This window comes from Leptonychotes weddellii, chromosome 8 (genome assembly GCF_054177405.1).
Source record: "Leptonychotes weddellii isolate Sample4059 chromosome 8, ASM5417740v2, whole genome shotgun sequence".
Lineage (NCBI taxonomy): Eukaryota > Metazoa > Chordata > Mammalia > Carnivora > Phocidae > Leptonychotes > Leptonychotes weddellii.
Window position 1 is genome coordinate 51,449,493 of NC_138376.1, and position 20,904 is coordinate 51,470,396.

Genomic DNA, 20,904 nt, shown 5'->3' on the forward strand with positions numbered 1-20,904 from the left:
TTTTCTCTTTGTCTCTGAGACTCGTAAGTTTTACTAGTAGATGTCGGGGTGTTGACCTATTTTTATTGATTTTGAGGGGGGTTCTCTGTGCCTCCTGGATTTTGATGCCTGTTTCCTTCCTCAAATTAGGGAAGTTCTCTGCTATAATTTGCTCCAATATACCTTCTGCCCCTCTCTTTCTTTCTTCTTCTTCTGGGATCCCAATTATTCTAATATTGTTTCGTCTTATGGTATCACTTATCTCTCGAATTCTGCCCTCGTGATCCAGTAGTTATTTATCTCTCTTTTTCTCAGCCTCTTTATTTTCCATCATTTGGTCTTCTATATCACTGATTCTCTCTTCTGCCTCATTTATCCTAGAAGTTAGAACCTCCATTTGTGATTGCACCTCATTAATAGCCTTTTTGATTTCAACTTAGTTAGATTTTAGTTCTTTTATTTCTCTAGAAAGGGTTTCTCTAATATTGTCCATGCTTTTTTCAAGTCCAGCTAGTATCTTTAAAATCGTCATTCTGAACTCTAGTTCTGACATCTTACTAATGTCCGTATTGATTAGGTCCCTGGCAATCAGTACTGCCTCTTGTTCTTTTTTTTGAGGTGATTTTTTCCATCTTGTCATTTTGTCCAGAGGAGAATAGATGAGAGAACAAAATGCTAACAGGGTAACAATGACCCCAGAAAAATATACACTAAACAAATCAGAAGAGACCTGAAACCAGGGGAAAAGAAAGGGAAAGGAAGAAAAAAGAAAGAAAAAGAAAAGTTAAACAAAAAACAACAACAACAAACAAAAAACAAAGAAGAAAAAACACAGAATATGCTCAAATATGATCAGGCAGGTGCATAGATCAGTGCCACACACTAGATTTTGGGTGTATTTTTGTCTGTTATAAGAAAGTGCCTCCCAAAATTTTAAAGAAAGAAAAACTTCTATATGTACAAAAAAAAGGGTAAATACGATGAAGGGATGGAATATGATTGTAAAGATGAAAATTATAAAAGATTTTATAAAAGGAATTGATAAGATAAGAAGTTGGTTGAAAAAAGAAAGAAGAGGATTTAAAAAAAAAAAGAGAGAGAATGTGATCAGGCAGAAGACTAGAACAAAGCCATACACTAGAGATTTAGGGTATATTTTGGTCTGTTAGAAGAAACTGTATCCCAAAATTTTAAAGAGAGAACAACTTATATATATATATACCAAAAATAAGGTTAACTACTATGAAGGGATAGAATATGACTCTAAAAATGAAAAAGATTTTTTTAAAAAAGGGATTGATAAGATGTTGGTTGAAAAAGAGAAAAAGAAAAATTTAAAAAAAAAGAAAATTTAAAAAATTAACTTTGAAGGACTAAAGAATCATGGGAAAAAGCCATGAATTTTATGTGTGGTATTCCCCTAGCGTTGGAGTTCTGCCGTTTTCATTGATCGGTAAACTTGGTCTTGGCTGGCTGTTCTCGCTGATCTTCTGGGGAGGGGCCTGTTGCCGTGGTTCCCAAACGTCTTTGCCGGAGGCGGAATTGCCCCGCCCTTGCCAGTCTGGGCTAAGTAATCTGCTCAGGTTTGCCCTCGGGAGCTTTTGTTCCCTGCAAGCTTTCCGTACAGCTTTGGAGGACAAGAGTGAAAATGGTGGCCTCCCAATCTCTGCCCCAGAGGAGCCAAGAACTCAGGACCCCGCTCCTCAGTGAGCTCCCAGAGAAAAGCAATCAGTCACTCCTGTCTCCCCGGTCTCCGGCCGCACTCCGTGCTCACCCGGCCTGTGACCGAGCATTTCTATCTCTGGCACCCGACCCCGTGTGGAGTCTCCAAACCCAGCAGATCCCTGTGGTGCGCTCCCTTGCCGCTCCTCCCAGGGGAGGAAGGTGAGTCTCCCCGGATCTGCCGCTTGTTGGGTCCCTGCTGGAGAAGCAGTGGCCTGACTGTGCCGTGGATCACGGTTTATGGCAACCCCGAGCTGAGAGCCCATGCCTCGGCTCCGTCTCTGCAGCTGGCTTCCCCAATCCGATACCTGGGAGCTCTGCCGCACACAGGCACCCCTGGTCGTTCTGTGACCCCAAGGGTCCTGAGACCACACTGTCCCCACGAGGTTTCCACCCCCCACTTAGCCACTAGAGTGACGTCCCTCAGCCAAGCAGACTTCTAAAAGTTCCGATTTTGTGCTCCATGGCTCTATCACTTGCCGGTAGCGGCTGACGGAGGCCCCCTCCCCCGCCGTCTATCCTCCCGAATATCGCCTCAGATTCACTTCTCCGCACGTCCTACCTTCCAGAAGGTGGTCGCTTTTCTGTTCAGAGAGTTGCTGCTATTCTTCTCTTCGATCTCCTGTTGAGTTTGTGGGTGTTCAGAATGGTTTGATCCCTATCCAGCTGAATTCCTGGGACCAGACGAAATTTAGGTCTCCTACTCCTCCACCATCTAGCTCCTCCCCTGATTTTATTTAATCTTAATTAATTTAAATGTAAATAGCCACGTGTGGCTGGTGGCTACCACATTGAACAGCATAGCTCTAGAGTTTCCTTGCCCTTCCATTTTCAGTTTAAAATTTTCAGCTTTATTCTAACTTGAACCTATTTCACTGAATGTGTTTGTATACACTTTTGTTTATCCTCGTATTATATATATTTCTTATATTCCAGTATTAAGTTTTTTTACTTCATATCCTGTGTTTTCAATAGTATAATAATACATAGTGTTAGATGATATAATAATAATACATAGTCTTAGATGATTTCAATATTGTAATAATACATAGTCTTGGATGAATACAAAGTCTTAGATGTAATAATACAGAGTATTATTGTTAGTATTAATGTATTTCTCATAAAGTCAGATGCTTTTCTTTAGGTGTTTTTTTTTTTTTTTTGCATATAAAAATAATAGTGTTCATTGTAAGAAAAAAATGAAGGAAGAGGAACAACAGAATAAAGAAGAGGATAAAAATCATCCTAGGGGCACAAAGCAGAGATTACTACAAATACTATTACATACATGCATATACACACACACTGTGTTACATGATAGACCTGGCAACTTGGATGAGTTCTTTATATGCATAATATATTCTTTTATTTTTAGACATTTTACTGATTATAGAGCTAAGATATATTTATTGTTTTAAAAAATTGAAAAAGAAGAACATAGTGAAGGAAAAAAAAATCACCCATAATCACAGAATCCATAGATTAACCACTTCTATTGTTCTGGTTTGTCTTCTTCCAGTATTGTTTCTAAGACCCATAGTAGGTGGATACATAAGTTGGTAGGTAAGTAGGTAGGTAGATGCATAGGTAAACAGGTATTTAATTGTTTTGAATAATGTTAGACATGTGCAGCATTTGCCAATAAAAGTATACATCTTTCAGATGATAATCAAAAATATATGTCACTATGGGTATGTATCATAAACAATTGGTATAAATGGTCATTTTGAACATTTGTAGTTTTAAAGTTAAAAAAAAGGTATTTGTTAACATTTATTCGTTGAATTTATCAATCCCTTAATTGTATCTTACTTTTTACATCGTAAGGATTTTCCTGTAGTATAAAGTAAAATTCATAAACATGATTTTAATGGTTGCATTATATAGCATTATATTTATATACCATAATTTATTTAATCAGTTCCCTATTATTGGACATTTAGGATATGTCTCTTTTTTACTGCTATAAATAGCATTGCACTCTACAATTTAGTGCCTAAAACTTTTCATCTCTGATTATTTCCCTAGGATACATTCTTGGAAGCAGAATTACTGGGCCAAATTAAATGAACAGATTTAAGACTCTTGATATATATTGCCAAATTGCCCTCCAGAAAGTTCTTTGTTGCTTATAGAAGAAAATAAATAATCCTTGTTCTATTTCTACCATTTAATCATTTTTATACAGATTTTCTTTGAACCTTTAAACTTCTCTTTGGTTTTAGGACTCAGAATTGTTTTTTAATAAATGTTTCTTTCAAGGGATTAGCAAAGTAATCACATTGTTATAAATGCCCCGACAATGTAACGCTCTTGTTTTTTCTTAGTACAGGTTCTCAGGCTATAACATTTTTCATTGTATAAATTGTTTCTTTCTAGGGTGAACGAGGAGAAAAAGGAGATCCAGGCCTGGCTGGCATTAATGGACAAAATGTAAGCCTAAAATTTTTTTTTCTAATATTCTGTTTACATTTTGCCACGGAAATATGTTGACTGTCTAAGGGTATTAAGACTTTACTATCCATGGAAGAACTAACCACAATCAAGGCAAAATCAAGAATCAAGGCATTTTTAAAATTTTTTAAATTATTTATTTATTTATTTGAAACAGAGAAAGAGCACAAGCAGGAAGGAGGGTCAGAGGCAGAGGGAGAAGCAGACTCCCCACTGAGCAGGAAACCTGATGTGGGGCTTGATCCCAAGACCCCAGGATCATGATCTGAGCTGAAGGCAGCCACTTAACTGACTGAGCCACCCAGGCACCCCTCAAGGCAGTTTTTTAAATGGCTCGGTGTTTTTATTGTCATTATGGGTCATTCCTTGGGTTTACATATTTCATATTGTGTCATCCTTAACAGCGCTTTCTTTTTTGTTCTTTCTGGATTGAATTTTTTTCTGGTCTTCCTCTTTTTTCTTCTTACATACATTCTCATGTGGTCTGTGTTCTTATCCAGGGTCGCTCTTCATCTTATACCAAAGTTCCATCTACTGAAGGATCTGCATGGGTGGGATTGCAGTGATGAAAAGAAGGGGAGAAGAGGAGGGGAGACTTAAATTTCTGTGTTTCTGCCCTTCCACTGCACCAGGTCATCAGCCTCAGGGCTACTATTACCTGTAACATCCTGATGTCCTAGCATCTCCTCTTTTTATCTTAGGATGACCGTCCCCACCTCCACCCCTATCCCCTGAGCTTCACTTTGATTCTTAGGATGAAACTTGAAAATTATCCCAAATCTGGGTTGTTCTCTGAAATATAGACTAATTTTCTGGTCATCAAAATCACCATTTACTATACATACACTAACTTTACTGGGGAAAGTGACCACCATGAGAATTACTCTTTCCCATAGTTTTCTTTTTCACTTGCATAAAAATGTTTTAGAAAAGTTCTGAAGTGCTACACTACACTACTTGCTTTATGAATGAAAGAAAAAAGGAAACTAGATTTGGTCCCCTAATGCCTTAGAGGCATTATGAAACCCATCTTGTATGCAGCAGATCACTACAGTGAGGAGGAAAGCTGATCATTACAGTCCCTGGGGCTTGTGGACAAAGAGGGACACCTGAGTGTGGGGAGGGGGTTTCTCCAAAAGAGAAATACGCCAGTAATTAACCCTGTAGTCAACACTGGATTGAGGTCCTGACCCCCCACAGATTTACTCTCTTGTTACTTCCGGAGAAGCCCCATTTATATATTTAATATGACCCTCATTCTTATTCCTTTCCCCTTTGAAGTGATTTTTCTCTAAAGAGGACGGGAACTGGTACCTAGGGCTTGTAGCTAGAGGAATCTCTGCATCTTCTCTAGCTCTTTACAATGCCTTAAGACATTGGCTGCCACAATTGTTGGTGCCTACACTTAAACAGAGCATCTGATTCATTTCCCATCCCCACCAGGGGAGGCACCTGGTATCATAGCAAGAGTTCTGGAATGGAAAGCCGGAGCCCACTGTGTCCCAGTTCTGTCACTAGCTGAGAAAATCACTTCTATGTCTGTAAAGGATGGCCTTAGAGTCTAGTCTAAGGTCCCCATCACTATGGTGTCCTATAGTTTTATACAAAGAGATTATTAAGATTACAAACTTGAAAAGCATCCATTCAGGTTTTTGGAATTCCTGCTACAGGTAAGGAGATATAGAAATAACAAAGCAGATTACAGCTGGAGCCAGAGTATGGAAGGTGCTGTATACAAGGATGTTTTCCCTCCTTCCTCTGACAGAGGGAAGACATCCTCCAAGCTGTGTTTAAATGAAGATTAGTTTGACTGTGTGTTCTATAAAACGGATAAAATTTAGGCCTCTGCCTATGGTTTGTTTTTTCCATCATACTCTTCACAAGAGCAAAGACCATTTCTTGGAATCCTTAGTACTTAGTGAATATTTTCAGAGTAAGTTCCCAATAATTATTTGCCAAGTTTTAATTTTAAAAACTGAGAAAGTATTATAATAGTTTAAAATAGATGTAATTAGAGCCTAAAGTAGGATAACAGAGATGGAAGGGAGTACATAGATAGTGATATTATAGTGGTAAAATATATACTAGATAGCACTGAAAACTCAAAAATAGCTCAAGAATTTGACCATTCATTATGGGAAGGATGTTAACTTGTGAAAAACAGAGGAGTGTTGAAGGAAATTAACGATAGTGTTACAAAAGATAACCAAACTGCATGTATGTGGGCTCCCTGAGATAGAGGAACAAAACAAAGATTTTTAGAAGTTCATTAAGATAACAATGGAGGGGCACTCGGCTGGCTCAGTGGGTTAAGTGTCTGCCTTCGGCTCAGGTAATGAACCCTGTGTCCTGGGATGGAGCCCTGCTTCATTGTCAGCTACCTGCTCAGCAGGGGAATCTGCTTTTTCTCTCTGTCTGCTCCTCTCCCCTGCTTATGCTCTCTCTCACTTTCTCTCTCTCTCAAATAAATAATCTTAAAAAAAGATAACTTTGTAACTGAAATAGAGAGGGATTTATCCAAACACCTGAATAAAACTGGAGATTTGAGGGGTTGGACTCTGAAATCTACTTACATTAACTTAGAGATTTGGAAATTTTTCTTATGGCGTCTTCAAGTAAGGTGGTTTGGCTTTTTAGAAGTAATCAGTTGATAAACAGATATATGTGAGTGCCTACTACATGCCCAGATGTTCCAGCAGCCATTATAGGAGTTCCAAATCCGAATAAGACCAACCTGTTAGGAGAGCACATAGTGTAGTGGGCAGTGTGACCTTTCCTCTTGGAGAGGATCTTGGAAGAGTTCTTTGCATGCCCCCAATCACAGGGCTGTCATTTCTTTAGCACCATCATTGTTTAATGTAGCTCATTAGGTACATCATAAAGCAGGACAAAGCACATTAACTTTTCTCACTTGGTTACTTAATTAATATGTAGATGATATTATTTTCCTTTCCTCAGTTTTGCCAAAGATATTCAGGGGTCACGACTAAGGAGAAATAAGAAAAAGTAATGAAAATTCTCCTTTTCCTCCCTTTATCACTAAGAATAAAGAATCAAATGCTCTGCTATTACATCATTAGTGTTGGTGTTATTAATAATGTGTTATCATTCATACACTGTTTTCACAAGGAATTTGAAATTTGATCCTTACTGTAGCTTTATGGGCTAGCTAGGGCAGGGGGTTATAACATCTCCATTTTCAGAGGCAAGAAATAAAGGGTTGGGAAATTAAGCGACTTTTTTTTTTTTTTTTTTTTTTTTTAGAAAATGGTAAAATCAGCTTTTAACCCTACATATTTGGCTGAAAAGTCTCTTATTTCCCCATTAAATCATGCCCACTTGTCATTCCTTATTTTTCAGTGCTAAAATAAACTGAATGTGCAAATTAAAATCATGCAGCATTTATGACAGTTCACTCTGACTTTCAATAAGCACAGGTACACATTCTTAGGGAATGAAGGGCATTATAATAGCAATTTCAATTTGAATTAAAGTCAAGGCATGATGGAGAGTCTAACTTCAGAAACATTCTGTTGGAATGCAAAGTGAATAAACTTAATGGGCCAGCTCATTCCAGCTACTTTCCAAGTCAATGAAAATTGTAAGAATTTAATATTCCTACGAAATGAATTCAAAAGCCCTTTTTAAAGGTCTTTATTCTTGCATATTACAAATATCTTGATGTAAATGTATCCTTTGATAATTTCTTCTGTGCCAGCTATTTCAAAAAATGGGCAAGCTCACTTTGGAAAATGTAAACCTGATTTACAGGGAAATATTCAGCAGTTCAGTCTTTCTCAGTGGGACACTATTGTCGTTTTGGGTAAGACAGTTCTTTGTTATGTGGGACTGTCTTGCAAGAGCAGAATGGTTAGCATCCCAAAGGCTCACCAACTAATGTAGCAGCTCTTAATCATTAGGACAAAATATATATATATATATTGGTCTGATATCTTTCTAAATGCATCCTTGGTAGTGTATATGTGTGTGTAAACTTTGGATTGATCTTCAAGGTATTAGAGTATTGGACTAAAGTTATTAGACTAAATACATGCTCCTATTTCCCTTATAGTTTAAATAATGCATACCAAACATTAAAATTGTCAAAAATTTGAATTGCTAAAATTTAGCTTTCAAAATACAAGACCTCAATTTTACACACTTTTGAGTTTATAATTAAATGATTTTGGTTGTGACCTACTGTGAGATATATTCAACAAATGCATCTTATAACAGACTTGAGAGGGTGTCTTATAAAGTTGTTAATGTATCCTTTAAAGCCAGACTTTCTGGGCTCAGATCCCAGCTCTGCCACTCCCTACTTTGCATACTACTTGGAACATGACTTACTCCCTCTGTGCCTCACTTTTTTTTTTTTTCATTTGCACAATGGGATGATAATATTAATAACACTTCAGGGCTTTTTTGTCTGTCTGTGTTTGAGGGTGAACAGGGTTATCATGCATAAAGCATTTAGAACAGTGTCTCGCATACAGTAAGAACTATATAAACATTTACTATTATTTGAAGCTGGGTTAAATAGAACACATTTATCTCTAATAAAAATAACATTTCATTTGTTTGTTTTTTTAATAGGGTTGTATAATCTTAGAAAAGTTGATTTCAATCATTGAGTTTAGACTCTTCCTCTGCATCTTTATTATTGTCTATCAAACATCCCTTATCAGAATTACAGCATCTGATGTTTCTAAAATAATCATGTTAATCTCCTTATACCAGTGTAATCTTTATTATTAAATACAAATATATTGGAATCACAAAGCTGAGCTATCAGCTGGCAACAGTTTATGCCATCGCTAGGGAACAAGATACAGTCAATGGGAAGAGGAGGTGAAGAATTAATTGATGGGTTAAATTTTTTGAACAAATATTTTGTATCTTCTGATTTTTAAAGATGCTACATACCATGAGGAGTAGATCTTCCAATAAAATTAATTTCATAGTCCGCCTGCTTTTATAGTTCTAGATATAATACTGTTATTCAGCTTTCATCTTGCCTTTAGATAAGAGTTCCTGTCTCCACATAACATACAGAGTCAACTACTGTGCTTTTGAGAATCTTTATATACATGAATTTTATTGAGAACCTTGATAATGGATTCCCATCTTATTCAATATTGAATTCATAATCTGTTCCATTTGATTCTTTATGCTTTATGGTGAATGCAGCATCTTTTTCTCCCCAGTACTCAATAACCATTGATAACAGCACCAGTGTGACATGAGGAGAAAAATTGCACTTGAGAAAAGCATTACTGATCTGTTTCTCAGAGCCTATTATGATGCCATGGCCTTAAAAACATTGTACTTTGTCACAAGAGGACATGAGTTACATGGGCCCACTTCAATGACCATAAAAGTAGAAGCTTGATGAATGCAGTACTTTTCAATTGCATTTTATCGTATGTGAGTTAAAAGCACAGTGGTTCCATATCCATCAAACTGAGTACAAACCTGAACAGAATGAACTATTAATTATCCCTTAAACTTGGACTTGAAAAGTAAAGGCAACATTTATTAAGTACCTACCATGTACTGAGTGTTTTTATAACCTATGATTCTCAGAGCAACCCTTCAAGATAACTATTATTTATACCTATTTTATAGGGAAGCTTGAACATCTTAGGATTTTGCATAAAATGCCACTCTTTTCCTGACTCTCCTGAACTCCACATTCCTGAATATTGAGTACCTCCAGTAGATTTAGGCCTTTCTGGGAACTGTTCCCTTCACACTTGCTATATACTTCCATAATAGCACTCAATATTCACATCAGCTTATATTTGGTTGCGTTATTCCCCCACTGCTTCCTGAGCATGGTTGATTGAACCAAGGATAGTTAGCTGATTCATTTGCCAATAACTCCTTCCCAGAAGTTGCAGTTAAGGTTAGTTCGTCAGGCAAGAATATTGGGAAAAATTTTAATGTATTATTTTATACCTAGAAATAATATTTGTATAACATATAATGGGTGATGATTATGAATCATGTAATAACTGGAACACCAGTGTACCTAGAACTCAGTGTAACTCCATGCCCCACCCCAGAGTTAACCATTTTCCTGAATGTTGTGTTTAATGTTGCCTTTTAAAAAAATAACATTTGCAGATCCATATGTTCATAGAATACAGAGTTTAGTCTTATATATTTGTAGATATTCAATAATATTTGTTGAATAAATGGGTACTTGGTGTCTTTCTCAGCCATTTCTTCTTCATGTGTTTTTCTCTGGATAGTCTTATACCAGGAAGCAGAAAGAAAACCTCTTTTTTAATAAACTTCTCAGTCCAGTAAATGGTACAACGTCCTATCACTTACTTAAGCCTTGGCACCTCCTTTGCTTTGCCCCCTCTTCCAACATATCTGCATGTCCTTCTTCCCAGTATGCGCAGCCTCTGATCACTGCTCTCCATCTCCAGTGTCACCCCCCTACCTCAGCCACCCTGCGCTCTTGCCTGGAACGCTGCTTCCACAATCTATTGCCTACAATCTATTTTCACATTGTGGCCAAAGTGATATCTTTTGAAAAAAGCCACATCATGTCATTTCTCTGCTTGAAACATTTAAGTAGTTTCCCCATCCCGCTTAGAACAAAACCTATCCTCCTTGCTATGGCCTGCAATTCTCTATGTGCATTGACCTCTGTCTAAACTTGACTTGATCTCCTGTTCCTTGTCTGCATGCTCATGACATTCTGTTCACCCTGGAGGCTTTGGTGCTTGCTGTGCCTTTTAACCTCAATACGTTTTCCCCTGGATCATCGCATGGCTGGATCCTTTAAAACAACAAATGTCCCCTCCACACAGAAGCCTTTTCTGATCACCCCAACTGAAATAGTAGCTCTCTCCCTCTCACTCATCACATTCAGCCTGTTGTCCTGTTTATCAGCAGTCACCCTCCTCTCATAACATGAGTTCCCTGAGGGCAGGAATCTTGACCTTGTTAGGGAAAAACTATTCTCACACTTATTAAAATGGTAAGGAGGACTTTTTGTTCGCACCTATTGGAATAGGGGTATTGCAGTAGAGGTGAGAAATTGAGCTCAACTCCAAATACAACAAAGACAGGTGGGAGATTTATAGCCAACAGAGTGATGGGCTCAGTGAATGAAAAATTATTAAGAGCAGACCTCAAGGGTAGGATTCTTGAAAAAACTGACTTAATAGGATTCTTGCTAAAGGCGGGCCAAACACTTACACATCAGAGGTGGGGGATGAGGAACTTGATCTGATATCAAGAGTGGGGGATTCTTTCTAAACTGACTGAGCAAGATTCTGGCTAAAACTGGGCTAAGCAGGCCAAAGACAGAACAGAACAGAGGACAAGGTTGAGGCTTAGTCGAAAAGAGGACTCAGAAGAGTCTGACTAAAGTTTGATGAAGGAGAGTCTTTGTCAACTTCTTGTTTTTATACTTCTAAGTCGCACTATCCAATAGAAATAGAATCTATTTAATATAATACTTATACAGTATATTTCTAAATATGATATAATTTCAAGACAAATATAAATATATTTTCCAGTAGCCATATTAAAAAAGTAAAAAACAGGTGAAACTAATTTTAATATATTGAATATATCCAACATATTATCATTTGAATATATAATCACTATAAAAATAATTAATGAGCTATTTTACATTTTTTGTACTAAATATTGAAAAATCCATGTTTCACACTCACAGCACAGCTCAATTCAGACTAGTCTCATTTTGCTTATTCAGGAAGGAAAGGCTATTTCAAATAAAAAGAGAATATCACATCTCAAATATAATTTACTTTTTCACTCATCCTTTTTCTATAAATACTCCAAGGTAACAGTGGAAGACCCATAGCTATGAGTTTTATCCTGAAAGGTATTTCTACAATTGTGAAGTGTTTTTTGCCAATCAGGTGCTGTTTTCATCTGTTAAGTCTTTTTTTCTTAAGATGTAAGACTGCAGTTTTCACATAACCTCTGGAACAAGATTATTTTAAGTATCCAGTTTTCCTTCATTTCTTGAAATTCTTCATGGGCTTCTATATTAAGTAGTTAAAGCTGATGGCATTTGACCTTATTTATTGACTACAAAATGTCAGTTCAGCGAGAGATGGATCCCTCAGCCAAGAGAAGTAAGACGTCTAGATATACTGTGCATTGTATGGCTTCAGAATATTTCTTTTTTCCATTATTGTTCTTCCCTCATCCAATGTGTTAAGGATGAAGGAAGATATTTTTTTTTCTATTCACCACACAGTCAGGATGTGTCTATCTTTCTTTCTGTTTACACTGTGAAAACCTTCAACTGTAGAACTCCAGTGAAATCTATCGTGGTCTTCCTGAGAGCTGTCATTTCTGAGTCTGATCAACCAAATACCCACTGAAACACCCAAGAGCCCAGAAAACTCATGAACATATTTATCTGATACTTTGTCTATGTCTTATATGGTTTCATTTCATATCTTTATAAATTCAGGTTTAAAAAAAGTAGGAATTAGAGAACTAAAACATACTTTAAAACAGGAAAGAGACAACATTGTAGCTTCAGGCTGTGAGTGATAGGGAAAGAATATGTCCTTCATTTATTTTTCCCCCACAATTAGATTACTTGATAGAAACATAAAAATGTTTTTTATTTAATTCTTGAATTTTTTTGGCAAGCTTTATAAAGGCCAAATCAATGCTAAATCAAAGATATTTACAACATCCACAAATTTAATCCAAAGTGGATACTTAAAAGCTCATATAGATCTAAATGATGTTCTCCCAGATGGTGAATTAATGTAATTTTAGCAGGAAGCGAAGTTGCACAAATATGCAGTATTCAGGACTCACGCTGATTTAATGTATCTGTACTCACTACAACGCAGATGTTGCTTATCATTTTAGTGCCAGTTGTCTCTCTTTCTCTCTATACTACAAACTGAAGAATGGGATTTGGGAGTTCAGTAAATTATGATTTATTTTGTGACTAATGACTTGTTAGAAATTGAAGCATTTCTGTGAATTGTGTATAGAAATCACATTGGTTGTATTCTTCGTACAGGGTTTGAAAGGTGACTTGGGTCCTCGTGGTCCACCTGGCCCAAAAGGAGAAAAGGTATCGTATTCACCCAGAGAAGTGCCAGTTTTTCTTAAGAAAACCCTGAGAATGTATGCAGGGACTTTTCAGTGATACTATTAAACTGCCAAAAATTAATTTTGTTAAAATTAACCAAAGGCTGTTATGTTAAAAGCATCTGAAGAAAAGCCTTTTGGTTCATTTAATCAGTTTGAAGAGACTAAATGCACAACTGCTAGTTGCATTAATTTGTGTTTATAAGATTTCACTTTCTCTCTCTCACTTAACAGTATTAGCTATTCCATTGCCAAATTAGCAACTGTGCCTTGTATCAGGGAACTTTGCCAATAGCACTGAACTGCTACCATAATGGTGAAGCAGGTGGCCTTTGGGGGGGATGGAGGTTAACTTTCTAACTCAGTCTTAGTCTGAATGCTTCATTTCCTGCCACTTTTTCTCACATGCCATTTTATAATGATATATTGGCAGTGACCTTGAAAAGAGATTTAGAAATACTAAAAGCAAGAGTCATTCAGAATAAGGTCATAGGATGATCCCAGTTTGTTGAGAATTGTATGTGTGGGTGTTTGACACTGTGTTTTGTTCTCTATTCTCAACACATTTGGGAATCCTTGTCTGGCTTCAATATTTACCTCAATGTTAAAATTGATCTTACAAATTGGTCCTCAGTGACCGAGTTAAGCTATGTCGATGTTCCTTAACGAGTATTGGCTATTTTTATTCAATTGTTCCAAAAAGTAATGATTACCCCATACTAAGTCTTAACTTTTGAGGTGACTATGTTAGATGAGAAAAGAAAAAGTCACAGAGATACTCTCAACATGAAAACACATCTCAGAGCTTCATGCCACAAAGTATAAGGTCTCCATAATGTCTACCTAAAAAGCATTATAGCAATGATGCTTGATCTTAATGATTAAGAGTTCTTATTGAATAAATAGAGGTCCTGATACAATAAAGCATATAGGTGACATATAAATCAGAAAATAGTAAACTTCAGATGAGCCATTTTGTAAAGATTTTGAAAAGTTTCTCAACATATACACCTGGTAATTTGTATTCACGTAGGTCAGCAAAGCAATTTTGGTATTTAAAAATATGTAAATATAGGCAAAACCTCTTAAAATTGATGGCAAGTACAATATCAATTTAGCAGAGCTTTGTAAGAGGCAATGGGACTGCTTCTTGCAGCTGGGAGGCATGAAGTGGGGAGATCCACTTATTATTTCTGCTGATCCTCATACTAACTTTGTCAGAAAAATTATCTGTCGTTGTGACACTTCCCAGCTGCTCCACTGGCGAGTAACCATATTTGAAGAGATATTCTTTCTAATTTTGGATTAGTAGACAAAAGAATAGAAAATTAGATTATTTTAGCTTTTCAAAACAAATTCTGCAGAAAGCATGGGGGTGCACAAGGTGATGTTTATATCATGAGAGCTAAAACCCCATGATATATTTTTCATTGTGCAGAGACTCCTATCAAGATGAAATTCTATTTTTTTCCTTCAAAATTTATCTATGTATTGCTTCTATCCATTCAGAAAACATAAATAAAATGTGCAAGAAAAGATTATTAGTAACTGCAACTTTTATTCAATCTATTTTAGGGAGATACCGGACCTCCAGGACCACCAGCCTTAACTGTAAGTATTCTTGAAATCAGAATTCAAAATTAAAATACGTTATCTTGTTAGTTTTTCACACTACATCATGACTAAACCAAAATTTAAGCCATAGGCTATTTTGAGAGCTGAAAGTGACCTTAGAGTAGATCTAGTCAAACCTCCAGATTTTAAAGATGGGGCATCTGCCCACATCAGTGAAGTACTTAACCTGAGGTCATACCAGTGGTTACTAGAAAAGTCTGGAGGCAGTACCAATCCTGAACAATTTTCTCTACCCTCCATATGGTTCATAATTGTGCCCTTTGAATATCTGATTATACATTCTTAACATGACATTTAAAGTTAATGGAAGCAGAGCCTGCTCTACTTATTCTAAAAATTGTAAAAGAACAAAATAAACTATAATTGCCCAATGGGTAAAAAACAGTACCTATTTAAACTGATTGTTACATTCCCCAAAACCTGTCCAAAACCATTGTTTTTTCCTATGTGATTCTCTTCTAAGATTTACAAATGGCAAAATGGTGATATTTCCGTAGCAGATTTATGAGAAAAGTTTCTAAGGTGCACATAATGGGATTGTTCTCAATTAAATGGTTCATCATTTATTAAGCATTTAATCATAAATATATAATGACTTTATATTTGGATATAATTTACTATTATAGATTTTCTTCATAGGCCATTAAGGACTCTCATTTAACTTAAAGATTTGGTATAACAATGACTCTAAGCCTAATAGAAAAGAGGAAACTTTCTTAAATAAGATCATCTGTAGACTGAGGTCTCTTGAATTTTATGTTGATATTACCTAATAACATAAATTAAGACTTTAAATCATCAGTTGTCAGACCAGTTCTGATTGGAGAAGGTCAGGTTTAAAAAGAAATCTTCTAGCATCTGTGTTGAGCTCTTCCCAACAAGTCAGCACAGTAAACTCAAAGACTGTGTGTCTTTGATAACATTTGTATTTATCTTTGCACTTGGAAATGTCATTCTGAACAATATGTTAATAAGGTCTTATATAAATAATTTTTGCAATGCTTTCTTAAAGGACAAATACTTCTTCAGAAATGAAAAATCTAAGGAATCAAACAGATGACTTAGGAATAACCAAATTCAATTTACAATGGAATTCTGTGCTTGAAGCTTTCATTTTCAAGATGGAAATAAAAGCTATTTGAGCAGTGGTTTTAACTGCTTATTATTCAGCTTTTTTATACTTTGTGGAGTTTATTTTTTAAAGTATTTGGCAGTGATTTAGACTTAAGCCTGCTTGCTTTATTTAAGTCACATGCTTTCTTTTGTTCAACTAAGTTACATGTTCACCCACTCCACTTAGTTATCTGATTTCCTAGTCATTTCTAACTTGTGTTGGAAGAACAAAATGTAGTCTATGTTTATCATTTCATCTGATAATGCAATTTTGGCCCCTTATCCAGAAAACTGTATTGGGATATATCTATTTTATGGATTTTTTTTTTTTTTAGAGGGGGGAGAGAGTGTGTGTGCATGAGTGGGGCGTGGAGTATGAGGGGTAGTGGAAGAGGTAGAGAATCTTAAGCAGGCTCCATGTCCAGAGTGGAGCCTGACAGTAGGCTTGATCTCATGACTTTAAGATCATGACCTGAGCCAAAATCAAGAGTCAGACACTTAACCAACTGAGCCACCCAGGTGCCCCTATTTTATGGATTTTTAATAACAGCTATTGTCTTCCGGTCAAATAGCACCCTATAGATGTCCCTGTACTATTTAGCTGGCAGGCACTGAGGGGGTACAAGTGAATTTTTACATAAAAATATAACAAGGCAAACCGCTGTGAAATGAAATGTTTTATTTCATAAAGTTAAATATTAATATTATTTGGATATTACTAGTTAAATGCTTGTCATTACTTTATTAATATAATCAACTGTTAAAAAATGGGCAGAGACATGAATAGACATTTTTCCAAAGAAAACATACAGATGGGCAACAGACACATGAAAAGAAGCTCAACATCACTTCTCATCAGGGAAATACAAATCAAAATGATAAGATAGCACCACACACCAGTCAGAATGGCTAAATTTAACAACACAGGAAACAACAATTGTTGGTGAAGATGTGGAGAAAGGGGAACCCTTTTACACTGTTGGTGGGAATGCAAACTCATGCAGCCACTCTGGAGAATAGTATGGAGCTTCCTCAAGGAGTTAAAAATATAACTACCCTATGATCCAGCAATTGTAGTACTAGGTATTTACCAAAGGATAGGATACAAAAATACTAATTCAAAAGGATACATGCACCCTGATGTTTATAGCAGCATTATCAACAATAACCAAATTATGGAAAGAGCCCAAATGTCCATCAACTGATGAATGAATAAAGAAGATGTGGTATGTATATATATGTAATGAAATATTACTCCATAAAAAAGAATGGAATCTTGCCATTTGCAATGACGTGAATGAAGCTAAAGAGTATTATACTAAGTGAAATAAATTAGTCCAAGAAAGACAAATACCATATGATTTCACTCATATGTGGAATTTAAGAAACAAAATAAATGAACATAGGAGTAAAAAAGAGAGGCAAACCAAGAAACAGACTCTTAACTATAGAGAGCAAATGTAGTATTACTGGAGGGAAGGTGGATGGGGGAGATGAGTTAAATAGGTGATGGGTATTAAGGAGGGCACTTGTGATGAGCACTGGGTGTTGTATGTAAGTGATGAATCACTAAATTCTACACCTGAAAGTAATATTACACTGAATGTTAACTAACCGGAATTTAAATAAAAAATTGGGGGGCACCAGAGTGGTTTAGTCAGTTAAGTATCCGACTCTTGATTTCGGCTCAGGTTATGATCTCAGGGTCATGAGATAAAGCCCTGCATCAAGCTCCACTCTGGGTGTGGAGCCTGCTTGAGTTTCTCTCTCTCTCTGCTCATCCCGGCCCCTCCTCCTGCCCCCCAGCTCATGCTCACACTCTCTCACAAAAAATGAATGAATGAATAAATGAATAAAAACTTGGAAAGAAAATAAATAAATACTCTTTAAATTTTAAAAAAGACATAATCAACTGTTTACTATGAAATAAGGATGAATGAAATGCATACCACCTCACCATGTACTAAATATTTAATTGTAATTATAATACAGATTAATACATTTTAATGAAGTGATTGATAACAGTTTTCAAGGAAGATAAACTTGAAAGCTATACTGACTCCACTATATTCAGATTAAAGGAGGCATTGTTATATAAGTCAATAAACTGAGAGTTCATTCATAGTGGTTCTCAAAGCTAATTGCACGCTGAATTAACTAGAGAACTTTAAAATATACCAATCTGTGGCTCCACCCCCAGAAATTATAATTCAGTAGATCTGGTGTGGACCAGTATATTTTAAAGCTCCTGGGGCAGTTCTAAATATGTAGCTGGAATTGAAAGCCATTGTATATGGGCACTGTAATGGAACAAGCTTTCTTCCTATTCAAAAAATTCTTTTAGACTTTTGAAGAAGTCTGGCTTTCATCTGAAATCCAACTTAATACATCATAATAAAGTAATGTCTCTTTCCATTAGGGAGGCACACTAGTAAAATGAAATTAAGATTGAAGGCTGCTTGGTTAAGTGGAGGAGATTAGGGCTAGGAAGATACCTTTAATTATAGCCTTAACCCAGCCATTCAAAGACTGCAGTGAGCTCAGGTGTCTTAATGCTTCTCAGAATTTAATGTGCCCAAGAACATTTGGGGGTCTTATTCAAATACATATTTTATTTCATAAATCTGAGGTAGGGTGTGAGATTCTACATTTCTAACTGGAGGATGCAGGTGCTGCTGGTCCTCAGACCACACTTTGAGTCACAGGGCTTAGCACTCAACCCCCAGCTGCACTGCAGACTTGCTGCCTCATTCCATAGATTAGTTGTTCCTTACCCATACTGTACATTAGATGTACACAGATCACCTGATGTAAGTGCGCTTATCTTTAAATTTTTCCTGCTTTTCCTGAGCTTCTTTGATCTGTAAATTTACGTATTTCACCTAACTTGGGAAATTTTTGTCCATGATATTTTTTATACAATGTTGGATTACTTCTAATTTACTTAGAAATTTTACAACTGTAAACATATGTGAATTAGCCTTTTAAATTATATATTCTATTTGCCTCACCTTCAATATATATCTGAATCTGACTGGTTCTCACATTTCTATTACTTTCTGGTTCTAGACACCATTATACATCCCTGGATTATTTCAGTACCCAATTAATGGTCTCCCCACTTCTTCCCTTGATCTCCTTGAGTTTTACAAAAACACAGAAGCCAAGAAGTTTCCTTGTCAGTCTTCTGTTCAAAATCTTCAGTGTTTTTCCATTTGATTCATAATAAAAGCCAAATTCTATCCAATGGCCTAGCCTACAAGGTCTTACAGGATTCAATTCTTGCTGCATTTTTGACATCATCTCTTATTCTTCTCTTCTTGCTAACTTTATTCCACAACAATGGCCTTCTTGCAATTCTTCAAGCATTCCTGGCACACCCCCACCTGAGAAGGTTTGCATTTGCTGTTTCTTCTGCCTGCTCTAGCAGGTAGCATAGCTACTTCCTTTAAGTTTTAATAATGACCACATTGAATTACCCTATTTTAAATTACATACACACACACACACACACACACGGAATTTCTAATCCCCATTAGTGCTCCATTTTTTTCATTTTCTCCATAGCACTTATCACTTTCTAACATATTTTAAATGCCTATTATATTTATTGTTTGTTGTCAATATTCCTCTACATTTGACTATTAATCCCATGAAGGGGTTCTTTGTCAGTTTTGTTCATTGTTGAATTCCAAGCTTACAGAACAAAGTTTAGCACATAGTATGCCCTGAACAAAAAGAAAAAATGATGTTTAATGAACATTATCTTTGTAAGTATTTTAATCTTTGCTTTTTATCCTCATTAATGCCATTTATTAACTTTCTTTCTCTTAGTTTGTATAAAATAAGAATCAGCTCTAATATAATGATTTTGGTGAAATAATTTGGACTGGTGTTTTCTTTGTCACAAAAAATTTGCTGCTTATTCCATTTTTATTGTTTTAAGGTCATTTGTTTTGAAGTTTTCTTAAGTCAATTTTCTATAAAATTGTTTAATATTCATTAAAAAAAAAAGCAGAGTGCTAGCCAAATAGAATAAATCTGTGGTTCCTATGACTTGATTCTGACACAAAAGTATAAATTGAAATAAAAGTCTTTGATCTACAGTTTTAGGTTTTACCTTATCTTATTACTCATATCTAAGCACTTTAACTCCTAGAAGGTCAAATTTGGCACCTAATCCATAAAAATATTAAATCAATTGCTATAATTTGGGACTTTTGCTTTCAATAGCACAAATAGAAGCCAAATAAAATCAAATTGTACCATGATTCCAGCTGAAATTCTCTAAGCAACTGCTTATTAACAACAAAAGAATAATTCCCTTATAAATACATTTTGCATGTACATGTACTTTTTAAAATTCTAGTTTTAAAAAATGTCATCAAATCACATTTTTCTGATACTTATTTGGTTGCCACCATACCTGGAATGAATGTCACAATGACACTTAACAAGTGAATTACTGGAAGTCATCATCATAGTGGAACAAGAGTTTTCTACCATATACCTCCTAAAGAACATCAATTTAGACAATCACTCATGGATAAGATAGCTTTGTGGAAGTCCAGGAAGAAGTCTAGTGGAGTCTAGTGGAGAAGTTCCAGCATACCACTGAAGCAAAGAAATCCAAAAAGGGTAAGAGGAACAGTTTCAATTTACATGCATTACCCCTCCCCCAAGGCTACACAGCTCAGTACCAAGAAACAACTTTCAGCCCATGATTTCTCCTGCTGGGGAAAGTGAGAGCTTGTGAATGAGAACTCACCTGTCCCAGCTATGCAGGATGCTGCCAAAGAAACCCACTTCCTTCTTACCTCATCCAGAGTACTGAGGTATGCTGTGTGATAGGGTGGCTAATACTGGGAGAACAGCAGGTAGGGCTCT

General features: G+C 36.1%; 1 protein-coding gene across 1 annotated transcript in view; it reads left to right on the forward strand.

Moving 5' to 3' along the window:
* The window catches only part of LOC102728278 (uncharacterized), a 249,854-nt gene that overhangs the window by 123,861 nt on the left and 105,089 nt on the right, over positions 1-20,904 (forward strand). The window contains exons 12-14 of the mRNA XM_081829350.1: positions 4,081-4,134; positions 13,199-13,252; positions 14,845-14,880. Coding sequence (XP_081685476.1) covers positions 4,081-4,134; positions 13,199-13,252; positions 14,845-14,880 — 144 coding nt within the window. The remainder of the gene's footprint in view (positions 1-4,080; positions 4,135-13,198; positions 13,253-14,844; positions 14,881-20,904) is intronic.